The following is a 21,732-nucleotide window of genomic DNA, read 5'->3' on the forward strand; positions in this document are numbered from 1 at the left end:
TAACTACTCCATGAGAAGTGAGCTAGGAGACCAGGAAATCTCCAGATTCCAATAAAGTCCTTGCATTCTTTGCTGAAGACATCAGAAGGTCGTTAGCTCGTCTACCTCCATAATAATAGAACATTATAGAAAATGAGCTATGTGGTTGAAGACAAATTTGGTCACAGAGGTAACTGAGGCACTGTGTTCGAGCAATGTAAACATCAGTCGATACAAACACTACAGAAATGGTTTCTATATCATAAAAGGCATTTCATGTACATTAAAAATTTCTCCAAAATACAATATGGTTTACTAAAGCATTTAGGAGATAATCTTGGCTAAAATAACATGCTGTCATGGGGTGAAGACAGTCTGCAACTATTTAAAGCAGTGTGTATTTCATGGCACCAGATTAATTTGAAATTTCAAAATGAATGATATAGAGCTATTCTGAAATAATGAAAGAAGGACTTTCTAGTACTGGTTATATAGATTGGGGATCCAATGTCACACTCTATGGGGAAAATTTTTTTTATATTAAGTATTTACAAGTAGAATATGTTTAATTTTCTTTTATCCTTTAACTTTCATTCCTTTTGACATTATTACCCAATAATTCTTATTTTTACAGGCATAGTTCTATAATTATCAGCATTGCCACTCTCTGCCTCATGCTATGGCTATCAAATAATATAATCTTAGAATAGACCCTCAGTAAATGCTTGTTAAATAACTGACAATGACAGAATCTTGGCATAAGTCAATCATATAACTGGGAGATTAACAGAAATAAAAAGACATATCGAAAATAGAATACCTTTAGGGTTTTTAATAAAGTGTAAACATTCCCATTAAAGAAATGCAGGACATCACAATTTAAATGTAAAGAAAAAAATTGCTGTAATAACTACAAAAGTTCACCAAATTTCGCCACAGCAATGGTTATATTGCTTCTGCTTACTTTTCTTTCAGAAGAAACATCTTAAATGTTATCTAGAAGCTTTCTATCTTTATGGCACAGGCCTGGAGATCAGGAAGAGTATCTTAGAGAAAAAAAACCATTGGAGGGAACAGCCAACCATGATCAATCTTAGAGGCTGGGAGGGTGCTGAAGAGAGCAGAGAAGCTGCTGAGAATTTCACAAGGGCAAACTCCATAAAAGCTTCCAAAGTACTGTGATTCATAGCTCATTTCTGGGTCTGTTCTATCCTAAGAACATTATTAAAAGACATTTCCTTGGATGTGTCTGTGTTTTCTAAAACTGATGCAGTGCCAGGTGGGTTGGGAGAGTTTGAATGAGGGGCTGTGACTTAGGTTTCCAATGCTTTGGTAACTTTGAAAAAAGCATAGAATATAGTTAAATGACGTTTAATTGGCAAAAATAGATGGGAAGAGGAGCCATCCTGTTGAAAAATCATATATTCACAATAAAAAGAGAAAACTTGAAGTAGCTTGGCTTTGTTATAGAGAATGAGTCATAAGTCATTGAAAAAAATTAACTGAAATATTTAAATAATAATCAGTTTGATAGGCATGGTTTATGTTTATCAGAAACTAAGATTTTAAAAAATGTAATATTTATTTAGACACAATAAGAGGAGGGTAACAATAGTTAATATTTTTGTGATCGTTTTTGGAAGAAAAGGCAGTTTTATGTGCAATACAAATCAATTACATTTCTGGTGAGATAAGATTCAGTTCAATGCCCACTCAACCCCTAAATATTGTTCAACCGTGGGTGTTTTTCCTCTAATAAGCAAAATGAAAACAAATGCTAAATGTATTGTAATACAGCATGAGGTATCATCAATTAGTATGTGATAAATGACATGAAAATTCAGTGACCACAGAACTGATCCATTATTATTCTGAAGTTGTTGATCCACAAAATGACTCACCTGCATTTCTGATATTGATCAAACTGGGGTGGGTATGGAGTGGAGGGAAGAAATGTGACTTAGGATTTTCAATGCTTTTGTAAATTAAAAAGAAATCCATAATAATAGTCGGTTTTTGTTTCAAGGAACATCAACATATTTTACCTAGACCAAAAATATTTAAGCCAAAATACTTTTTCTTGATGGCATTTTTGAAAAGTATTTAATTAACAGCAATTTTTAATTTTTTCTTGTGTCTATTTATCAACATTTGCTAAAGAAAATGAGATGTGATGCTAAACCCAGACTTGACTCTGAAAATTTTTTTTTGAAATGGAAACCTCTGGAGATTCCCTTAAACCTAACTGATAATGTTCAATTCTAATTGGCTTGAGTAAAATTTGGTTAAATAACTCCTCTCAAACATCTGTAACAGATACATTTTAATTTCAGCTGAACCAATGCCATGTTTCTATAATTTCACTACCCCCCACCCCCACCCCCAGGTCATTTCTCTTGTACTTTGTCATTCACAATTCTTTCCTTGTCTACAAGAATATAAAAATGGCACTATTACCCAATCCCCTACATTTTAGCAGAAGCTTGACATTCATCCTATCATAATTTTATTGGCAATTTAGTCATTCAAGTATAGCTTATTGGATGTAATGCCATTCTTAATGAACCATATAGAGTTCTTCATTGTGTATCCATATTTGGCTAATATATTTCCCCAATGCAAACTTAAAAGTGTGAATCAGATACTATGTAAGAAGTAAAACCTTAAAGAAAATAAAAATCTATGTTCTCATTTGAGTAGTCTGTCCATTTTCCCATTATGGCAATGTTCTGATTTAAATTTTGCCAATATTTCTTCTTATATACTATCTCATAAATTCATCTTCTTCAGAAGAAAACCAAACTTAGCATCCATGATGCTGAGATTATGTTAGGAAGTATTTGATCTTGTTTGGAGGGGTTTCAGGGGATAGTTGGTCAATTCTTTTGAATACTGTTGACTATTCTGGTTTCTTAAAATAGATTTTTCTGGCAGAAAAAGAGACATGTCAGTGTGCATGGCCTATTCAATAGCAATTTTGGTGTTTTGTCGCTGCTTTGGGAAGTACTACTGGGTAGGATTCTTGATTGTCTGTCAGTTCATACACAAAGTCTAGCAGGAGCATTTCTTCTCTGCTGGCTTTTCCCCATCAAGCTTTCCCGAGTTTCCACCATTGACGGCCTCAGGGACTTGGGTTTTCTCTACACACTGTTCCATTCGTTTCATTATTAAATCCAGAAGGGTTTCCACAGCCTTCTCCACATTCTGTCCAGTCGCTGCACTTGTTTCAAAATATGGGATGCTAGTACAGAAAAGATGACAAGCTGACATCAGAAAAGATACAACAAGATGCACAAATGTGCCACACATGCAAAAACATGGCCGGCTGGGAGACTGTGAAATGATCTTGATTTTGCTGGCTAAGTTGGAAAGCATCCTTGTTTATTCTCAGTAGTTAAAAACTGGTGAGCAGCTCTTTATTACAGATATAGCCAGTTTGATGGACAAGGAAACTTAGACAGGAGGTACTTTGGAATTTGAAGGCTAACGCATCGTCACTGCGTACAAAATATCAGGAGGGGAAAATGCCTAAAAAGTGTCCAATATTACCACTAAAATTGTTTAATCCCTTCCAGTCAATTATACAGAAATCTGTTCTAGAAGTTAGGTATTGAATGAGATGGGATATTCATGTGAATATAGTCTATATTTATTTGGAATTAACTGTTCCAGGAACACATAGATTTTTAACACTCAAGAATCTTTCCATAAAAATTGGCTGATATTGTGAAACTGCTTTAAATTAAAAAAAAAATTACACATTCTGCCTTGGAAGTCAATTTATAAATGACTAATTGACTAAAGATTCTTTTAAAAAATTTCAGAAGAGAAATGTCAAGTTATTTTTATAGCTTGTAAATCTTCTTGACTGTGTGTGACCAGGAAATAACAACTGGAATCTCCCTGTGCCCCCAGCCAGAGCCAGTGCGAGTTTGGAGGGAGAGGTGGCGAGAAGGGGGTGGCTCTCTAGACAAGGTTCTTTTGGCCTTCTGACTGGTATACATGCTGCATGGGTTTAGAGTAGGAAATAATCTGAAAAAGAAGGAAAACTTGGTAATGGTTGTGGAGGGGAAGTTGGGGAGAGGGCAGCTGGGAAGAGAAATGAACTTGTCTCAGCTATGCTTGGCAAGATTAGTTAAATCAAAGTTCTGTAGTCTTCTTCCATTTCTGGTGCTCTTTTACTTACATGGATGGTGGGCCATTGCTATCCCTTTCTGTTAATTTATTCTTTGTACTTTTCCATATTTTGAAAACTCCTCAATGCTAAATACGATATTAAAATATAGACACATATATAAATGTGCTAAGAATAGGGCTGCCAGATCTAGCAAAGAAAAATACAGTTAAATTTGAATTTCAGATAAAACAATGGATTTTTTTTTTTTTTAGAATAAGAATGTCCCAAATATTGGACGGAACAAATATATTCCATACCTTGCCATTCAATATCAGCTAGGATAAGGCTTACAATCTCATTTACATGTCAAATAGCATTCCTTAGAGTTCTACAGCTATTAATTGAGAGGCAGTAGGGTCTATACAGTGTTTAAGAGCAGGAGCTCTGAGCTCGAACTGTCTAGTTGAATTCAAGCTCTGCTATGTACTTCCTATGTGACCTTCTATAAGTTACAAACTCATGGTGACTCAGTTCTTCTTTTGTAAGAAGGGAAATTAATATATCCTCCATGTGATAATGAGGGGTTAAATGGGTTAAAGACTTGGAAGAGTTCCCAACACATAAGTATTCGATAAATGTTAGCCGTTATTATTAATTCATTAAAACCATCACATATACTCCTCTGGAAGATCTTTCTAATTCATGTACCATTCTTGATTCAAGTCCTCCTAGTATAAATCCTATGTCTCTGTCCCATCACTTAAATGGCAGTGTACGGGGGGTCAGAGGCATCTCGGTATAAACAGCTTACCCGTATTTGTCGGCCAGTTCCCGGGCTTGCCGCTCATTGACTTCCCTCTGGTCTGGCAGGTCTGCCTTGTTGCCAATTAATACTATGTCTGGATTTTCACAATAAGCATTTGCTTGTAGTTGGCCTTGGAAAGAAAGCAGATGGAACTAGCAAGTTAGTTATAAACAAGTGATGTCAAACGACTGCTCACATTCCAGGTTCCCAATCTAATTACTTATCTCCAGCTTGTCTGCTGGCGAATTACGTTACATTGGTTAAGCTACTTAACTTTTATCAGCCTCGGTTTCCTCATCTGCAAAATGGAGATGATGCCTCACGAGTTGCAGATCATGAAGGTTAGAAATAATACATATGAGGCACCTGTATAGAATCCTAAAATCTAGGGAAATGCCCTCTGTGGCAACATACACAGTCAGACCATTTGCTCCTTTAATATATGTGGAGATAACAGAACATGATTTTAAAGTCCACAAATTTATTGTCTTCTTTAGAAGGCTGATACACTTCCCTCTCCCAAAGTCCAAAGTGATCTTCTATAAAGAGTAGTTATTCGAACCACCACAAATTCATGTAGAAACTAATTCAAAGATAGACAATTTGTTTTTCTCTTACCTCCAAGGACATCACCCCAGGAAAAAAAAAAAAGAAAAGAAAGAAAGGCAAGAAGGAAGGAAAGAAGGGAGGGACAGGGAGAGAGGCGGGGAGGGAGGGGGGAAAAAGAATAAAATAATAGAAGAAAGAAAGCAAAGCAAAGAATACTGTCAACCTGTGCTTTCTAGGTTACAAAGCTACTTCGATGTCTGTCTTAAGGCACATCATGTGCTATCTCGCTCAGGCCAGAGGAAAAAGACAAAGACTTATCTTATAACATTGATTATTTGGGTATTAAAAATGAGAGTGTTATCAGACATGGCAATTAATTATCTTATGTCCCAATACTGTCCTTCTGGAGATTTTTAAAAACAGGGGAGAGTCCCATCTGCCTTGCAAAAGCATTAATGAATTATTCACTGAAAGTCCCTTATCTCCTCAGAATCTAATAATATCATTAAAATTTGGATAAGGAAATGGAAAAATAAAGAGAGACAGATCCTAGGATAAACATTCATCTAGACAATCAATTAAGAAAGTAGGAATTTGTTGATTTCTTCCCCGTTAGTAACAATCTGTTACTAAACTCACATTGAAAACAGTCGTTACACATATATACACACACACGCACACACGTTATATATATACACACACATCTATATGTATATGAATACACATATATTTATATGTGTATATGTCTCTCTCTCTCTCTTCCTCTCTCTCTCTCTCTCTCTCTCTCTCTCTCTCGCTCTGTGTGTGTGTGTGTGTGTGTGTGTGTGTGTGTGTGTGTGTGTGTATTTGAGCATCTACTCTGTGACCATACTCTTCCAGGCTCTGGGGTACTGCATTGGAACAAAATAGACAAAATATGTGCTCTCCTGGTGCTTCCCTTCTAGTGTGGAGAGAGCCAAAATACAAGTAAACAAAGAAATGTGTAATATAATATCAGGTGGTGGCAAGTGCCCAGATGAAATATAATCTGTGCTGAGGGGATAGAGATGGAGATGGAGGTGCAATGGTCAGGCAAAGCCTCTCTGAAGAGCTAAGGTTTGAGCGGGAAACTGAAGGAAATGCTGGAACTAGCACAAGGGTAAATGGGAGAAGAGTAATCAAGGCACAGGAAACAGGAAGTGCAATAGCCCGTGGCAGAAATGTGCTTTGGCCTGAGAAACAGCAAGACAGCCTTTCTGGCTGGAGGCCAGGGAGCCCGGGCAGAGCCAGAGTGAATCAGAGAGGAAGCCAGAGAGGATGCCATAGGCCTGACTGCACAGGTTTTCATAGCTGAGGGAAGGACTCTGGATTTTATCCCAAATGAGATGGGAAGTCAAGGAAAGTTTTTTAGTAGCAGAATAAGATGATCCCAAATTTTTAGACAATCATCCTGGCCACAGACAGGCCCAATAAATCTGGAAATAAGAGCAGCACAAGCACTGCAGGACAATTAATCTCTCCCACTGCTATCTATCCCATTAGGATCGAAATTCTTATTGCTAATAAAAAATACCAATGAAATATCTCTTTAGTGCTATATGAATTAAAAAGAAATAAGGGAAGAAGTCTAATAACACTCTGTTCTGTTGGTATGTCAATCCAGCTTTGATAATTCACTAGGCACCTTTTTAACTTCATAGTATGTGTAGATTCCCATGGGCTGAGGAATTTTCCATACAAGATTTCATCAAGTAAAATGTCAATGTCCCTGACTGACTGACATACATCATCCTCATGTGGGTGGGCCGCTCTGGATAGTTAACCCTTTAGTCCTTGAACACATTTCAGGTACAAGTGTTTCCTCTCAGAAAACACCACTTGTTTTCTCTGTGCCCTCTCTAGGAGATGTAGTAGATGTTGTAGTTCAACCAGTTGTAAGAAGTCCTCAGGATTTATACCATACAAGTGAAATTAATTGCCTTTCAATTACAGTAATAAAGACCTTAAAAAAGGTGGGGAAGAAGCCAGATAGGCTTCCCTCTAAAAAGGGAGTCAAAGGAAAATACAATTCTAAGCCACCTTGGGTGAGTCACATAAAAGCTGCCACTTTGCAGGTGACATTAGACACAGTGACCTCGTGGCCTTCCAAAGTCAATCTGTGGAACCCAATCTGGTCACATCTTATAAGGCAAACATGCAACTATAGCTGTTATGTCTCAAAGTGGCTAATTCAAGTAACTTGATCCCACTTACTCATCCAGTTTCTGACATTTAGGAAGCTCTGTTGACTGGTGAGGTCAAACATTAATAAAAAGCCCATGGCATCTCTGAAAAACGCAGTGGTGAGGCTCCGGAACCTGCCAAGAAAGCACAGCAAGGAATTCTGAAAGTCAGTCCACACACTTAAGAGGATGATGACACAGACAATAACCTCCCTTTCAAATACCAAGTCTCCATGGCTAGCCCGTATGGGTTGTCCTACAAAAATGGGAGAGCAGGCAGAAAGGCTGCTGGAAGACCGGGAGAGAGATGTGGTTGTATATTTTTGCTTTTATTTTTTCTTTTAAGACCATTTCCTGACTTTATGGTTCCATAGCTCATAAACACACAGAGTTTGTAACATTCAATCATGTACTTGCTTACAAGAATCTTCTCCTTGTGGGTTCATAGGCATCTTGTGGACTCCACTTTAAAATGGAGATTTCAATACACACACACACACACACACACACACACACACACACACACACACACACACACACACACATATATATATATATATATATATAGTTTTTTTTTAATCTGCCTTGTCTGTGTCCAGAAGAAAGCTTTGCACATAGTAGCCTGAAAATGAATGCCTGTGTGATTATATGAAGAAAACCACAATTTTTTTAGTCACTGGAACTAGAATTATTTTGTAGGGAAAAAATAACTTTGATAGAAGCACTATTTTATAAGAGTTTTGGGGTGAAACTTGAGACTTCAGCTGGCATCCAGGTCTTATGAGGAAGATGGAAGATGCTGAAGAAAGGAGAAAGAGGAAAATGATGAGATGAACTGAGGGAGGTTCAGGACAGAAGAGAGATTAGTAGCTGGGGACGTAAAGTGAGAGCCCTCATTTCTAATGGAGGTTTCTGAAGAATATGGTGTCCCATGCAATGTAAAGACTTTCTCCACTACCCAAAGACTCCTAACATCTTAAGTGAAGTCCACACTGCTGACCAATGCTGTGGGTGTGAGGGGGATTACGAGGTGGATGCTGAGATGGTGCTGAGATGCACTTCTGGGCTAGCAATGGGCAAAACTGAGACCACACACAGGGACAAGAAGGGGTTTTGGTTATACCCACTAAGGAAGTGAACTTGGTGATGGGTTTTTAGAAAGGCATATAACTTTTTGGGGGGAAGGGGGGGTGGATGGGGACATATTATTTTGAAATGGAGAAAGATATCACTTCCTCCTAAATGTCCTCCTAATCTTTGGTTTTTCTCAGTCTATCTTTAGATCCTTTGGGTTAGACTCCGCAGGGTTCTGTTCTTGACCCCTTCTCACTCTACAAACGCTCACTGTGTGATCTCATCCACTTTCCTCACTCCATCATTTTCTATTGTTGAAGACCCTCAAATTTATAGTTCTAGATGCTCCCTGCCCTTCACAGAGTGTGCCCAGTTACTTGTCAGATATTTCCACTTGGAGGAATCTCAGGCACCTCCAACTTCACAGTCCAAAACCAAACTGGCCCTTCTTCCTGATTTCTATTTGCCAGTTGGCATCACAGGCCTCCTGGTAGCTCTAGCCTTTTTCTCCTCTTAACTTGCTATACGTAAACACTGAACACAGATCTCTCGACCTGCTCATCTCTGCCCACCCACCTGTCATCACTCTGGTTTCAGTGGCCATTGTTTCTCATCTGGATAACTTCAACAGCCTTCTAAATGGGCTTCCTGTCTCCAGTTTTTATTTAGACCTCCCCTCCCCCACATTCACACTTTCCTTCCCATTGATGATATTATTAACCATTTTGAACATTATACATGTAAACATCTTAATGATTATGCCTTGCCCTTAAAATAACGCCCTAGCTCCTTAGTAGACTAGACTGTCAAGGATCTGCATGAACTGATCTTTGCTCATCTATCCAGCTTCATCTCTTGATTCTCTTTTGTTCTTAGAAAGTTCACTCTCTTCCCTGGGCTTTCACATATGCTCTTCTTTTTGTGGGTAATCTCTCCCGGTTGCTTCCCTCATGTCCCACTCCTTCTGCCTGGATAATACTCCCTCAGACATCATACATAAGTATATACACAGTGGGACCAGAGGAAGTATCACTGCCCTAGCAGCCTTCCCGACACCCACGTCTGGGTTCTGGGATTCGGGCTTCTCCCGGTGGGCCTGCCTGCTGCCTTTTGTTTCCCTATTACTGTCCTAAGTCTGATTGCAATTGTTAGTTTCTTATCTGAATTCCACAGTAGAATCTAAGCTCCAAGGGGAAAGGAACTATATTTTAACTTGTTCTCCATTATATTTTCATGGTCTGTACTATCGTAATTGCTCACTAAATATTTGCAAAATTAAAGAAAGTAGGAGAAAGAGGGAAAGAAAGAGGATAGCAATGGATATCAAATTATTTGATTAAATGAGATTTAAAATGACTTTGGTTGAGATTAATGCTTTTAATACCAAAGCAGGGAGAAGAGACATTTCAACCACTATTTATTTCCAAATTAACATTTCTATTGTAGGGCATTGCTGTGATCTAAAGATGCTGAGTAGAAATACAAAAACAAAACAAAACAAAACAAAAAAAACTCAATTTTTTTCTGGTGGATTTGTTCCTACCATTCACCGGATGCTCACAGAATTTTATTGTTTCTCCCTCTTTGGGGACAAGCTGTACTCATAAAATTGTCTCTTAATTATACTGGTGTCATGGCTAAGAAAACTGCTCACTCTCTGTTCTAAGTGTGTGTGTGTGTGTGTGTGTGTATTTCATTGGAGGACAAAGTTGTGCCTTATTCCCTTCTCACTGCCCACAGCGCATGACAAAATTACTCACAAAATGCTTGTTCTATCAATATTGGGGCAAATATTTCCAGAACTTTTGCATCCATAGCAACATAGATGCAACATAGATAGAAAGTCCACTCATGCACTGCATTGGGCTCAGACCCTGGATGATTCTTCCCAATAACCTTGTTATCCCCTAGTCTTCCCAGGGTTTACTCCAGGGAGAAAGGTAATTGATTCCCAGCTTTCCCCACCCATCTCGTTCTGTCCTATGAGCTGGTAGGGTGGGGAAAACTAGGATCACAAACAGAAACAGATCCCAGAGGAGCAAAATCACTCTTTCTCCCTCACTGGGTACTAAGGCTCTGCTCTGTATCCTTTAGCTTTACACAAGGGGTGTGGTTTTTTCCCCTCTGCACAGGATGTTACTTTTATCAATAACCATTACCTTATATGGGTTGCACTGCCAGACGCCCTCAGGCATAGGGTTGAGGTGTGAGGCCTTATTTGTCTTGTTGCTTAGCTACACCTTATACATAAGAGTGCAAGTTCTCGAGGGATGAATAATCCAAGTGTTACTAAGCCTCTCCCTAGAATTTCCCATTCCCTCTTAGAGCAGCTGTCTTAGGGGACAGATGAGAGAAGGCTAAACTGACATATCATGTGTGAGGCCATATGGGAACCATATTTTCTCATATTACTTCTTCAAAAATGAGTTAAATTGGTCTGTAAAACATACATCTTTGTGACAACAAAACTGACATATGAACAGAGAGTCTTGCAAGGGCTGACTTCAGGGCCCCGCAGTGTTGAAGGGTGTGTGTAAATGGAATTCACAGTCAGAAAAGCTAACAGAGAGGGCCCAGCACCTCTCCTGGCATTTACATTCAGTGAAAGTGAGAATGTTTTGGATGCATTTCAAAAACTCGAGTGTTTATAAGCATACTGTGACATGCGATGCATAATTTAAAGGTATGAGCCTTCTAAATATCTTCTATGCACATTTACGCCCGAGCTTTATTTAATCTAATATTGAAAAGCTTCACTAGCTTGGGATCTTTAACCTTGGACTCTAAAGAAATATATTTTCACTGCATAATAAACTAGCATCTCCAGTCTTTAGAAATCCATACTACTGGCTGCTAAGTAACTTTTTCTTTTTTTGGACACTTTATGAGAGATGATGCTGAAAAACCAGGCCTCACGAGGCTGACACTTTAGTTGGGGCAAAGAAGGCCACTAGGTGAACCGATAAACAGCAGATAGAGACAAAAACAGAAGTTTGCCTTATTACAATATGGTACATGATGAATTTAGTAACTAAAGGAATGACAGGATCAATATATGCCGGAGTTCCGAAGAGGAGGTTTGTTTCAATTGGGGTGTTCTGAAAGGCTTCACAGAGGAGTGAAATGTGAGCTGAGTGGGGTTTCTGGGAAGGTGGAAAGGGAGCAAAACATTTTAGCAGGAGGACCATGGTAAGACCAGAAACTCAGAAGGAGAAGTATGGGGCAGAGGGGCTGCCAGGAAGAACAAAAGGAGGTAAGACGAGAAGGGTCTAAACACTCTTTCCTTCAATTCCCTATTCAAGTCGTGCTCACAATAGTGCTAATTTCTCATCTTCATTCAATTAAATTCTGAAGACTTTTTGTTCTACTAGAAAATGCAATGCATAACAAGAATCTTCATAGAGAGTTTTTGAAAATCTGATTTTTGAAATCTGGGGCCAAATAAACAATGTGTTCTGAAATCAGGAGAAAACTGCATGTTTGTTTTATTCTAAGTTCACATGCAACAAGTTTTTCTCTGCTATTTATAGCTAGAAACAAGTAATTTTCTATTACCGCTCTTGTCCTGCAGTGTCCCAAAGCTGAAGATGCACCTTAAATGCCTTCCCTGAAGATCCATTTGGTCCTTGCGTATTATACACCTGAAACAAACAGCTTTCATCAGTGGCTACTTCTTTGGATTTTGTCAACATTCAAATTCCTTGGGTTCATTCAGCATGTTTTTTCTCAATTACTATAATCAAAGTTCATAGTGCGGAATAAATATTTGCTCTGTTTTTCCCAAAGTATCACATATACTCTCACTTTTTTAAATGTCAAGTACAAGTAGGATTTTCAACACAATTTAGGCATACTGCAAACTTAAATAGATGCCTTCTGTCATTTCCTCACAGAGGCAGCAAACATTAGATTTAGGACCCAAGTCTAGCTTCAAATACCAAATCTTCATTTAACCTCTTAAAGTCTTATTTTCTTACCCATAAATTGAGATCCATAATCCCTTCCTACTTCACAGAGCACTGTAAACTTGCAGGAAATAACAGATATGGAGGCACTTTTAAACTGTAAAGTATTTACCTATATCTGGGTATCTTGTACGGTAAAATGGACTTTCAAAATTACTTATCCATGTAATAAATATGCAAAGAATTTCTCTATAAGTTGACACAAGACATTTGAAGCCTTCCTTTGCTGGCCATTTCTTCAAAGGTTCTTTTTAGTAAAGTTTAAACTTTTAAAATTACAGCTTTTCTATTTATATTTAATCAAACCATAACACTTTTAATATTTCATCAAATCCCCTAAAATACAATTGAGTGAAAATATTTCAAAGGGAAAATTTTGGAAGATCAGTGGGAGTGTGGAAGATGGCGGGGATATGGGTAAGACAAAAAACACTGGAGGGGCTGGAAGCAAGTTTGCTGAGACTACATACTACAAGATATTGACTTTCAGATAAGGTGCAAGATATTACAAGGAACCATGATTTCATTTCTTAAGCAATGGCTTTCCAACCACCATTTCCTTCCTTTTCCTTCCTGATTCTCAAGGAATGAGCAATTTTGTGACATCAACTGGAAGCGGCTGCCATCTTGGCAGTCGAGGCTGCCCTGGGTGGCAGTAAATCTGGCTGAGCTTCTGTGCCTATGCTACGTGTCTCACATGTCACAATATCCTCATTCCTGTCATTAGCGTCTAGCATAGGGGAAGGAAGTGGCTGTGATTCTCACTTAAACCCCTTATCTTGGAAAGTAGCATGGATTGGTCTCACATTCTGTTCATAATAAGCCCATGATTGATGGCTGAGTCTACACATAAATAAAAATGCAGCAAGTACGTATAAATCTCATGTTGCAGCTATTTGCCTATCATACTTTCAATCTCTTAAGACTACGGAAGTGAACAGTTGTTCTTATGGAGCAATTTAACACAGATCAGAGTTAATGTTTTTGGATTCTAAATAATTCCAATTTTAAAAGATTCCCTTAGAGTTCCTAGAAAACACATGATCCCAATCTGCAATTTATTTATTTCAGTTGCCCTGTATACTTTGGGAGCCAAAAGATAGTGTCATTTAAAATAACTTTTCCAAGAAAAACGTTATTTATGTTGAGAAAGTAAAAAAACCAGTATTTTAAAGTAAATTAAAGTGACAGGTTACAAACGTCTTATAATAAGATCTATGCCTTGCCAAGCAGTCAACATAGTTTCTCAATTCTTATTTTATATGGGGGAATCAGCAGCAAGGCTAACTTTATGGTTAAAAACTCACCACGCGTTTTTCCCGAAAGTCTATTCCTACTGTAGTGATGAATTTGGGATTGAATTTATTGTCTGTGTATCTATAGAGAAACGTCGTCTTCCCCACCCCTGAGTCTCCGAGGGCCAGGAGTTTGATCAGATAGTCATAGTCTCCATCGGTCATAGTGATGCTCTCGGTGGGCCTGTGTAGGAACGGAAAAACCATGATGTGATGATCAAAGTTGGTGTTCCCTTTGCCTTAGATCAAAACACCATATAAATCTAGTTTATAAGGTTTAAAAACTCAAACACCTATAATCTGCTGAATTCTGAAATAATTTGTCAAGAACAGCTTGAGAGGCGAGGGCACATCTATTATTCCACTCAGTACAGATCTTTTGAAATCATGACAGTCAATAAGGAACAAAGAGTTATGTGATACTCAAAATTGTCATCACTACAGCCATACTAGAACTTCAAGTAGAAAAGTCACAGGTTTATTTTATTTTATTTTTATTTTAACTGGTATCCTATGGGATCAGGAATATCCCATGCTATGAAGAGGAAAGCGTCCTGGAAACAGAAAAATCAGTTGGAGTTGATGCAGGTATGCTAGAGAGAGATTCATATTATTTATGGATAGTAAAAGAGGAAAGCCCAGGGGAGTATTTTGCATTTAGACATGCAGGATGAGCTACGTATTATTTACATACAAAATATTCCTTTTATAATTTTAAAAATGTACAACTAGTGCGACAAACTTTAAAAACATCTGAAATAATTTCAAAGGTAATGTTTAAAACCTGTTCTGAAACACCAAAGCCTCTGCTTTCCAATGGCAAATCTGCTGTGGTTGGCTGCAAAGTAGCATATTTTCCAGGCCTTGAAAACAGGGGAAGAGCTAGTCAGAGACAGTTATGATAATCCTGCTGACATTTCTCCTGGATGAAGTAACAGTCACCTCCTGCCGTTTCTTCAGAGCCCTGACCTCTCCTCCTCAGCCTTGCTTGCTCTGAGGATGAACCAAGAGAACCACAACCACCTCTGAACAACACCATCACCTATTCACCTATTGGATCCTTGGCTATGTTTCTCTCAACTCCTGAGTTTAGCAAAACAATTTACTATTTGGTATAATCTTCTGATTTGTCTGTCATAACCTACGGAGTGGAAGGCCTACAAAGATTTTTCTAGAGTGGAAAATTTTCTCTCCTTGTTATGTGGTGGGAGGAAGATTTCCCCCACCTCTGCAGACAAAGAAAACATTGTTCTGCTCTTCAAGAGTCTTGGGGTGATTAAAATTAAATTTCAGCAACAGGTTAGTCCATGGACATATCTAAAAATCACCAGATAATTCTAATCATTTCTACCTATAAGAAAATGAGGTATATGATACACATGTGCATAATTTAAGACAAAACTTACTATTCCACACCATCCCTTCAGTTGGTAGTCAGCACTAAATGAGTTCAAGTCTTTGGGTAAATAACGGTAAAGATGTTAACTGGGAATTTAGCAAATAATCCAAGATCACTTCCTAGTTTGGAGGATTTACATTTCTTTTTACATTAACGTTTCTTTAAATTTGAACCATACTGCTGCTAAATAATACTACATTTATCATGGATATGTTTCCTTTTTTGTTTTTGTTTTTGTTTTTTTGAGATAGAGTTTTATGAGAGCTGCCAATACATACTTTTGCTCCAAAGCTTTCCTCCCCTCCAACATGCTTACTTCACTGAGTAGACTCTCAGGGAGGATAGTTGCTGATTATGAATGTTCTCTCATTCTCTTTTAATATCTAGACAAAGCATAATCATTGTTCAGGAAAAGATGCATAGCAGCCATCAAAAACCAGCCTTCCTTAATAAAAGGAAACAAATATCTCAAATATTGACATGAAGTTTTTCTTAGAAAATGTGTTGGCTTTCTTGTCTGCATTGATTGAGAGCCTGGCTGTGCCAAGTTCTTAGTTTGGGCAAGTCTGAAGGTCCTATCATGATTTCACAGTTGAAGATGTTCCTGCTGATAGTCTTTTGGCCAAATAGATTGCTGGAGGAGATTGTTGCCAAAACAGAATGTTTTTCTTCTATTTAAAGTCAGTCACCACCACCACTACTTCACCATCTTCTCTTTTCTCCCCAAACATGCTCACCTGAAACTCTTCTGAGTGATGACAAAGTCTGCCATTTTGCTGGTAGAATTGGATGAAACTGTTAATTCTCTTGGGAGTAGAAAGAAGCTAAATATATTCTCACTCAGATATAAGCAACTAAAGCCAAAATTCTTCCCTGGGCACAAGCCTGGATGGTCAGGGGAAGAAATTGAAGCCACTAGCTGCTCAGATAGAAGATAAAGTTGGAGAACACTATGGCTCCCAGAAGAGTGAAATGAATGGAGCCAAGTATCATTCCAGGACTATACCATACTAACAGTGAACCGTAATATAAACTGTGGACTATAGTTAATAGTACAATTGTAGTAATATTCTGTCATCATTTGTAACAAAGGTACCACACTAATGCAAAATGTTAATAATGGGGGGATTTACATGGGACATTTGTATTTCCTACATGACTTTTCTGTGCACCTACAACTTCTTTAATAAAAGAAAAAGAAAAAAAAGAAGATACATTTGCAAACTTTGAAACTTTACATTAACTATGTTTTTGGCAATATTTTTTGTGACAGTCCCAATACATACTGTAAGGCCCAAAGATGAAAATTCAAAAAACTTAATTCATAATCTAGTTCCTGACAAGGCATGGAAACACACAAAAATTATAAAATGAAACAAGAAAATACAACATAAGTTTGCAAGACAGAACATGATTAATTGATAAGTGAGTCAACTAGGTGTCAGGCTGTGAATTCAAACAATGCAGTGAACTTCATGGAGCACCGCAGACTAAGACTGTATAGAGGAAGATGAACTTGCACTTAACCTTATGGTATAGGGAGGAGTTAGACACCAGGAAGGAGGGGGCCAGGCAGTCCTGGCAGGGTCGATGTACGGCAGATCACTTCTCACCTGTTGAATGAGACAATCACTTCCTGCCATGTATTCCTGATGGGCAGCCAATCTGTGTGTCTGTTGTCTGGACACAGCTCTGTCTGAGGCCAAAACCAGGGCTGCCTCCAGGCAAGCTTCAGTCCAGAGAGAACTGATCCAGGCTAAGATAGCTCAGTTCACTCTGGCCAGCCCTGGCTCTTTTCTGTAAGTGAAGGATAGCACACGCTCTGTGGCTTTAACACAAAATTCACTCAAAATGAATGCAAAGCTTGACACTGTGGAAAACCTTAATTTAGTGTGCCTAATGTATTATTTAAAGAAATGTATGTAGTAGGCTAGCTAAAAGATAGTCTGCCTCTAAGTTTCCCTTTACAACAAAGCTTATTTCTCATTTTAGATATAAGGATACTATTTTTCCATATATGTTACAAATAAATATGTAAATATAAATTTATATAATTCCTTTGTATTTGGTTCTGCTCCTCGTCATATTACTATGCGATTTTCTAAACCCTAAAAGCATATGACCTCCATGTTCTTTCCTTGGCACAGCAAACACGACACCACAAAGAGAAAAATAAAAGCCTTGGCTAGGTTTTCTTTTCCAAGAACTCTGCTAAAAAAATGAACTGGGAAGGATCAAAAAGCTGACAAGTTTAGCAGTATTGTTTTTTCCTGTACAATGATTGGTGGTCTTGTCAGCTCTTGGCTCTTTAGACCTAAAAGGGAAGAAAAAACTAGAAGATTGCAGTGTTTCAGGAAATGTGTCCAATTCTCAATCGTTATCACTGTGTCACAAGCTATACCACAAGAGGCAGGAGGTCCTTTGGATACAGAAACTAAAATGTCATCTCCAAAGCCCTTCAATGGGGAGAAAAGGGGCTGGGAAGAGTGGAGAGAAGAACTGAAATTCATGAACACCCTGAGGCTCTCTTTAACGAAGGTCTTGAAGGTAGAAGGGAAACCAAGTAATATTGTGGTCTAGTGCCTCAGTTTACCAATGAGGAAATCCTGTGCAGAAAAGTTATGTGACTTACAGGGATAACAACTACATATTAACAGAGGGAAATCCAAGACAACTGTTTGTTATGATTTGAAATGAACAGTGGTTTAGAAGGATAGAATGTAGAAATACTTTCATACTCTAGGTGGTAGGGATTTTCTCCTGGATATTAACAGGAGCATAATTTTCATAAGTAGCATATCTCAAGTAAAATTGCCCTTGGTTTCTCTCTTTTCCCCCTACTGTTTTTCATTCTTGTTCCATGTAAGTTCCGTTTCTGCAGGGACTTAATTGCCTTTGTCCACGGCTGGATCCACATAGCCCAGCATTAGTAGGAGCTTAATATGTATTGACTGAGCGTATAAATATATTTGAATAATCTCTTCTCTGTAATTTTTCTTTAGCCGCATTGCCTGTATGTTTAAGTCACTTGGACCAGCTGAGGTTTTAGATTTTAAATGTACAACTTAATGTTCAATATGTAGATTAATCTTGAAATATTTAGTATTTATAAAATTAATTTCATCAACGAGCTGTTGGTAGAAATGGTATCCTTCCAAGTTGGCGACTTGAATTCTCCTAACTTCCTCCTCTGAAGGTGAGTGGTTTAGATAAAATGATCACTAGGTATTTTCCAGGTTTAGCTTCCTGAGCTCACTTTTCTATTTTAAATTGCACAAGAGTATAAAAACCATCTCAAAATACAATATTTATATCTTTAAATGAGCAGTTTCAAATAACCTGGAAAAAGAAAGAGAGGGAAGTTGGCTCCAGGTGGACTGTACTTTTTTAAAGTAAGATTTGTGCTGGCAGAGACCATACAAAGTCGGCAGTTGAATGGGTCAGGGCTCGGGGAACAAGTCTCCCCTAGGAAAGCATCCATTCACCCATCTAACACATACTCCCCAGAGCCTCTTTTTGCATGATATTTTGCATGGCTCTGAGGATACACTTGTTGCTATCTGGTGGGGAATTTAACAAATGCTACAATTATTTATCAACGACTACTTTACAGAGGGAATCACCCATGCAAACTTTCTTTGCTAGTCCACAGATTAACAGTCTCAAGGTTACAATGAGAAGCTATGATGAAATCTTGTGACTTTTAACATATTAAGTTAATAAAAACCAACTTAGTATGCTCAAGGCACTTTGAAAAGCTTAAAACAGCAGACAAAGTATGAGTGATCTTACTTTGCATTCAGTGTATTTGGTTTCAGCAAAACAAAACTTGCAAGCATAAAATGGACATATGTTTAATATTTCCTCATTTACCATTTTTGATCGCCTTGTGTTGAATGCCAGTAGATATATTTTGAGGTCTGGGACCCTTCTAGCAGGAATTTTATGGTTTGAATGATAGCTTGAGGATGGTACTCCGTAAATAACCTTGAAATAGTGCTCCCAGTAACCACATTCATGTACTGGAGGTTAGAGATAAAATATGGATGGCCTGGACATGTCACCTGGTCATCAATAGTACAGAAGGCATATTTGGGGGGTGGGGTGGAATTTTTTTTTTAAAAATTGCTTTAGTGCGTTAATTTTCTCCTGTTTGGAAGGTTTATTGCTGTTACTTTTTATTTCAATTTTTCTTAAAAGCTATTTAGAAGTAATGGATATGAGCTTATAGGGAAGGATCAAACCAAATTGCCAAACCAAATCCATGTCAATTTAATCGAACCACTTTTACTTAAGCTGCCAGTGGTGGATGTGTCCATTTTAGCAATCTAATCTATGTTGAAAAAGAAGTGTCCATTTTGTTTTCCTCTCTGATCAAGCAATCTAACAGAATAGAGATAAACAAAGAATTTTTTGAGCTCTGACATTCAGCTTATTCGCCCTTAAAGTAAGAGATAAAAATACTAACACAGGTCAGCTTTAAATTGATTTATCTCCATTGACGTCATTTTTCTCACAAATTAAACTCACTCTAAGTCAATGAATAATTTTCTCTCTCTAAATTTTTTTCCTTCTAAAATAAGATTTTCCTTTAGCTTTATTTCATGATATCCTCTGAAACTATCTGAATTTCTTCTTGTTTTAACTTTTATTATGGAAAGTTTAAAACATATACTAAATTTGAAGGACTGGTACAAGGAACCCCCACATATCTATCACGCAGGTTCTAAATTATCAATCCATCACCAACCTTATTTCATTTATCCTAAAACTCTCCTTCTACCAGATTATTTTGAAGCAAATACCTGATATCATAATACTTTTTCATAAATAATTTGTTATATATCTTTAAACAAGATTTCTCAATCTCAGCACTATTGGAGAAGGTTGTTAAGCATTTGGCTTTTTGATATAATAGATCAAAAGCCATATAGTAACACTATTTTAACCTGTATTTCTCTCTCTCTCTTTCTCTCTCTCTCTCTCTCTTTTGGTAAATTGAACCTTTTATTATTATGAAATTATCCTCTGCAAGTCTTTTTGCCAGCCTATATTTCTCGTACAGTGATCAAGTTCAAGCATGTTTTCATTTGTTTAAGGGCCATTTGTATAGCCGTGAAGGGAATGCTCCTAACTTTTGCCCATTTCCTAGAATGGCTTTTTCTGTACTGCTTTTGGGAACAACTTGCATATAAGGAGTATTAGAACTGTTATTTAAATTGGAAGTACTTTCTCCAGTTTGTTCTCTTTACTTTGTGATGTTTATGCCACTCAAAAGATTTTTAACATTTTTACGTTGTTTTAGGGAAGAAGGAATCAAATTTTGAGTCACAGTTAGGAAAATGTGCCCTCTCCAAGTTACAGATGAATTCATCTATATGTTCTTCGAGTACTCGTAATGGCTTCAATTCTACATTTAAACTCATTTGGAATTTATCATAATGTATTTTATGAAGAATTTATTTAAATGGATCTTTGTCTACATGGATGCTGAATAGTCCCAATACAATTTACTTAAAAATCCATCTTTCCATCATTGATTTGAGTTGCTTTCTCTATCATATACTAAATTTCTATATATAATTTTATCTATTTTTGGATTTTTCTCTTCTGTTCCACCAGTCTGATTGTCTCTTCATGTGGCACTACTGTAAATATGATTATTCATTAAGTATTTTAACATCTAAAAGAATTATCCCTTCCTCATTGTTCTTCTTTTCTTGACATCTTTATGATATTGAATCTCTGCATCCAAGAACGTGGCATGTATTTTCATGTGGTCAAGTCTTCTATTGTGGCTTTGAAGATAACTTTATAGTTTTCTTCATGCAGGTTTTGGATATTTTTTTTAAATTTACACCTAAGTGTTTTATTTCCTTTGCTTTCATAACTTGGGGTTCTCTGACATCAGTTTGTTAATGTTGTTGTTTATATGTAGATTATTGATTTTTGTGTAGTGATTCTATTTCCCAATGCTTTGCTAAATTTCGTTATTATTTATACTGATTTTTCAACTCATTATTTTGAATTTCCAGATATTCAGTCATGTTCTTTATTAACAGGTAGAGTTTTTATCTTCTTTTCAAATTTGTATGCTTCTGTTTTCTCTTGCTTACTTTCACTGGCTAATACCTCTATTATAAAGCTGAAGAGTAGTAGAGAGACTAGGCATCCTTATCTTATTCCTGATTTTATTTGGAAGTTCTTTAGTATTTTCCCTCAAGCAAGATGCTGTCTGCTTTTAACATGTGGGGATATTGAATTTGTCAATTGCCTTTTCTTTCGCTATTAAGACATGATTTTTCTCCTTAGCTTGATTTTATTGATAGATTTCCTAATATTGAACCT

At 37.3% G+C, this 21,732-nt stretch overlaps 1 protein-coding gene across 4 annotated transcripts in view; it reads right to left on the reverse strand.

Annotated features, from left to right (window-relative positions):
* Positions 1-796: 796 nt before the first annotated feature.
* The window catches only part of RAB27B (RAB27B, member RAS oncogene family), a 54,716-nt gene continuing 33,780 nt past the window's right edge, over positions 797-21,732 (reverse strand). For all 4 annotated transcript variants that reach the window (XM_037806245.1, XM_037806243.1, XM_037806242.1 and 1 more), the window contains 5 exons: positions 13,998-14,169; positions 12,281-12,366; positions 7,683-7,786; positions 4,908-5,031; positions 797-3,220 (listed from right to left, as the gene is read on the reverse strand). In XM_037806245.1, coding sequence (XP_037662173.1) covers positions 3,031-3,220; positions 4,908-5,031; positions 7,683-7,786; positions 12,281-12,366; positions 13,998-14,150 — 657 coding nt within the window. In that variant the 5' untranslated portion in view covers positions 14,151-14,169 and the 3' untranslated portion in view covers positions 797-3,030. The remainder of the gene's footprint in view (positions 3,221-4,907; positions 5,032-7,682; positions 7,787-12,280; positions 12,367-13,997; positions 14,170-21,732) is intronic.

This window comes from Choloepus didactylus, chromosome 16 (genome assembly GCF_015220235.1).
Source record: "Choloepus didactylus isolate mChoDid1 chromosome 16, mChoDid1.pri, whole genome shotgun sequence".
NCBI lineage: Eukaryota > Metazoa > Chordata > Mammalia > Pilosa > Megalonychidae > Choloepus > Choloepus didactylus.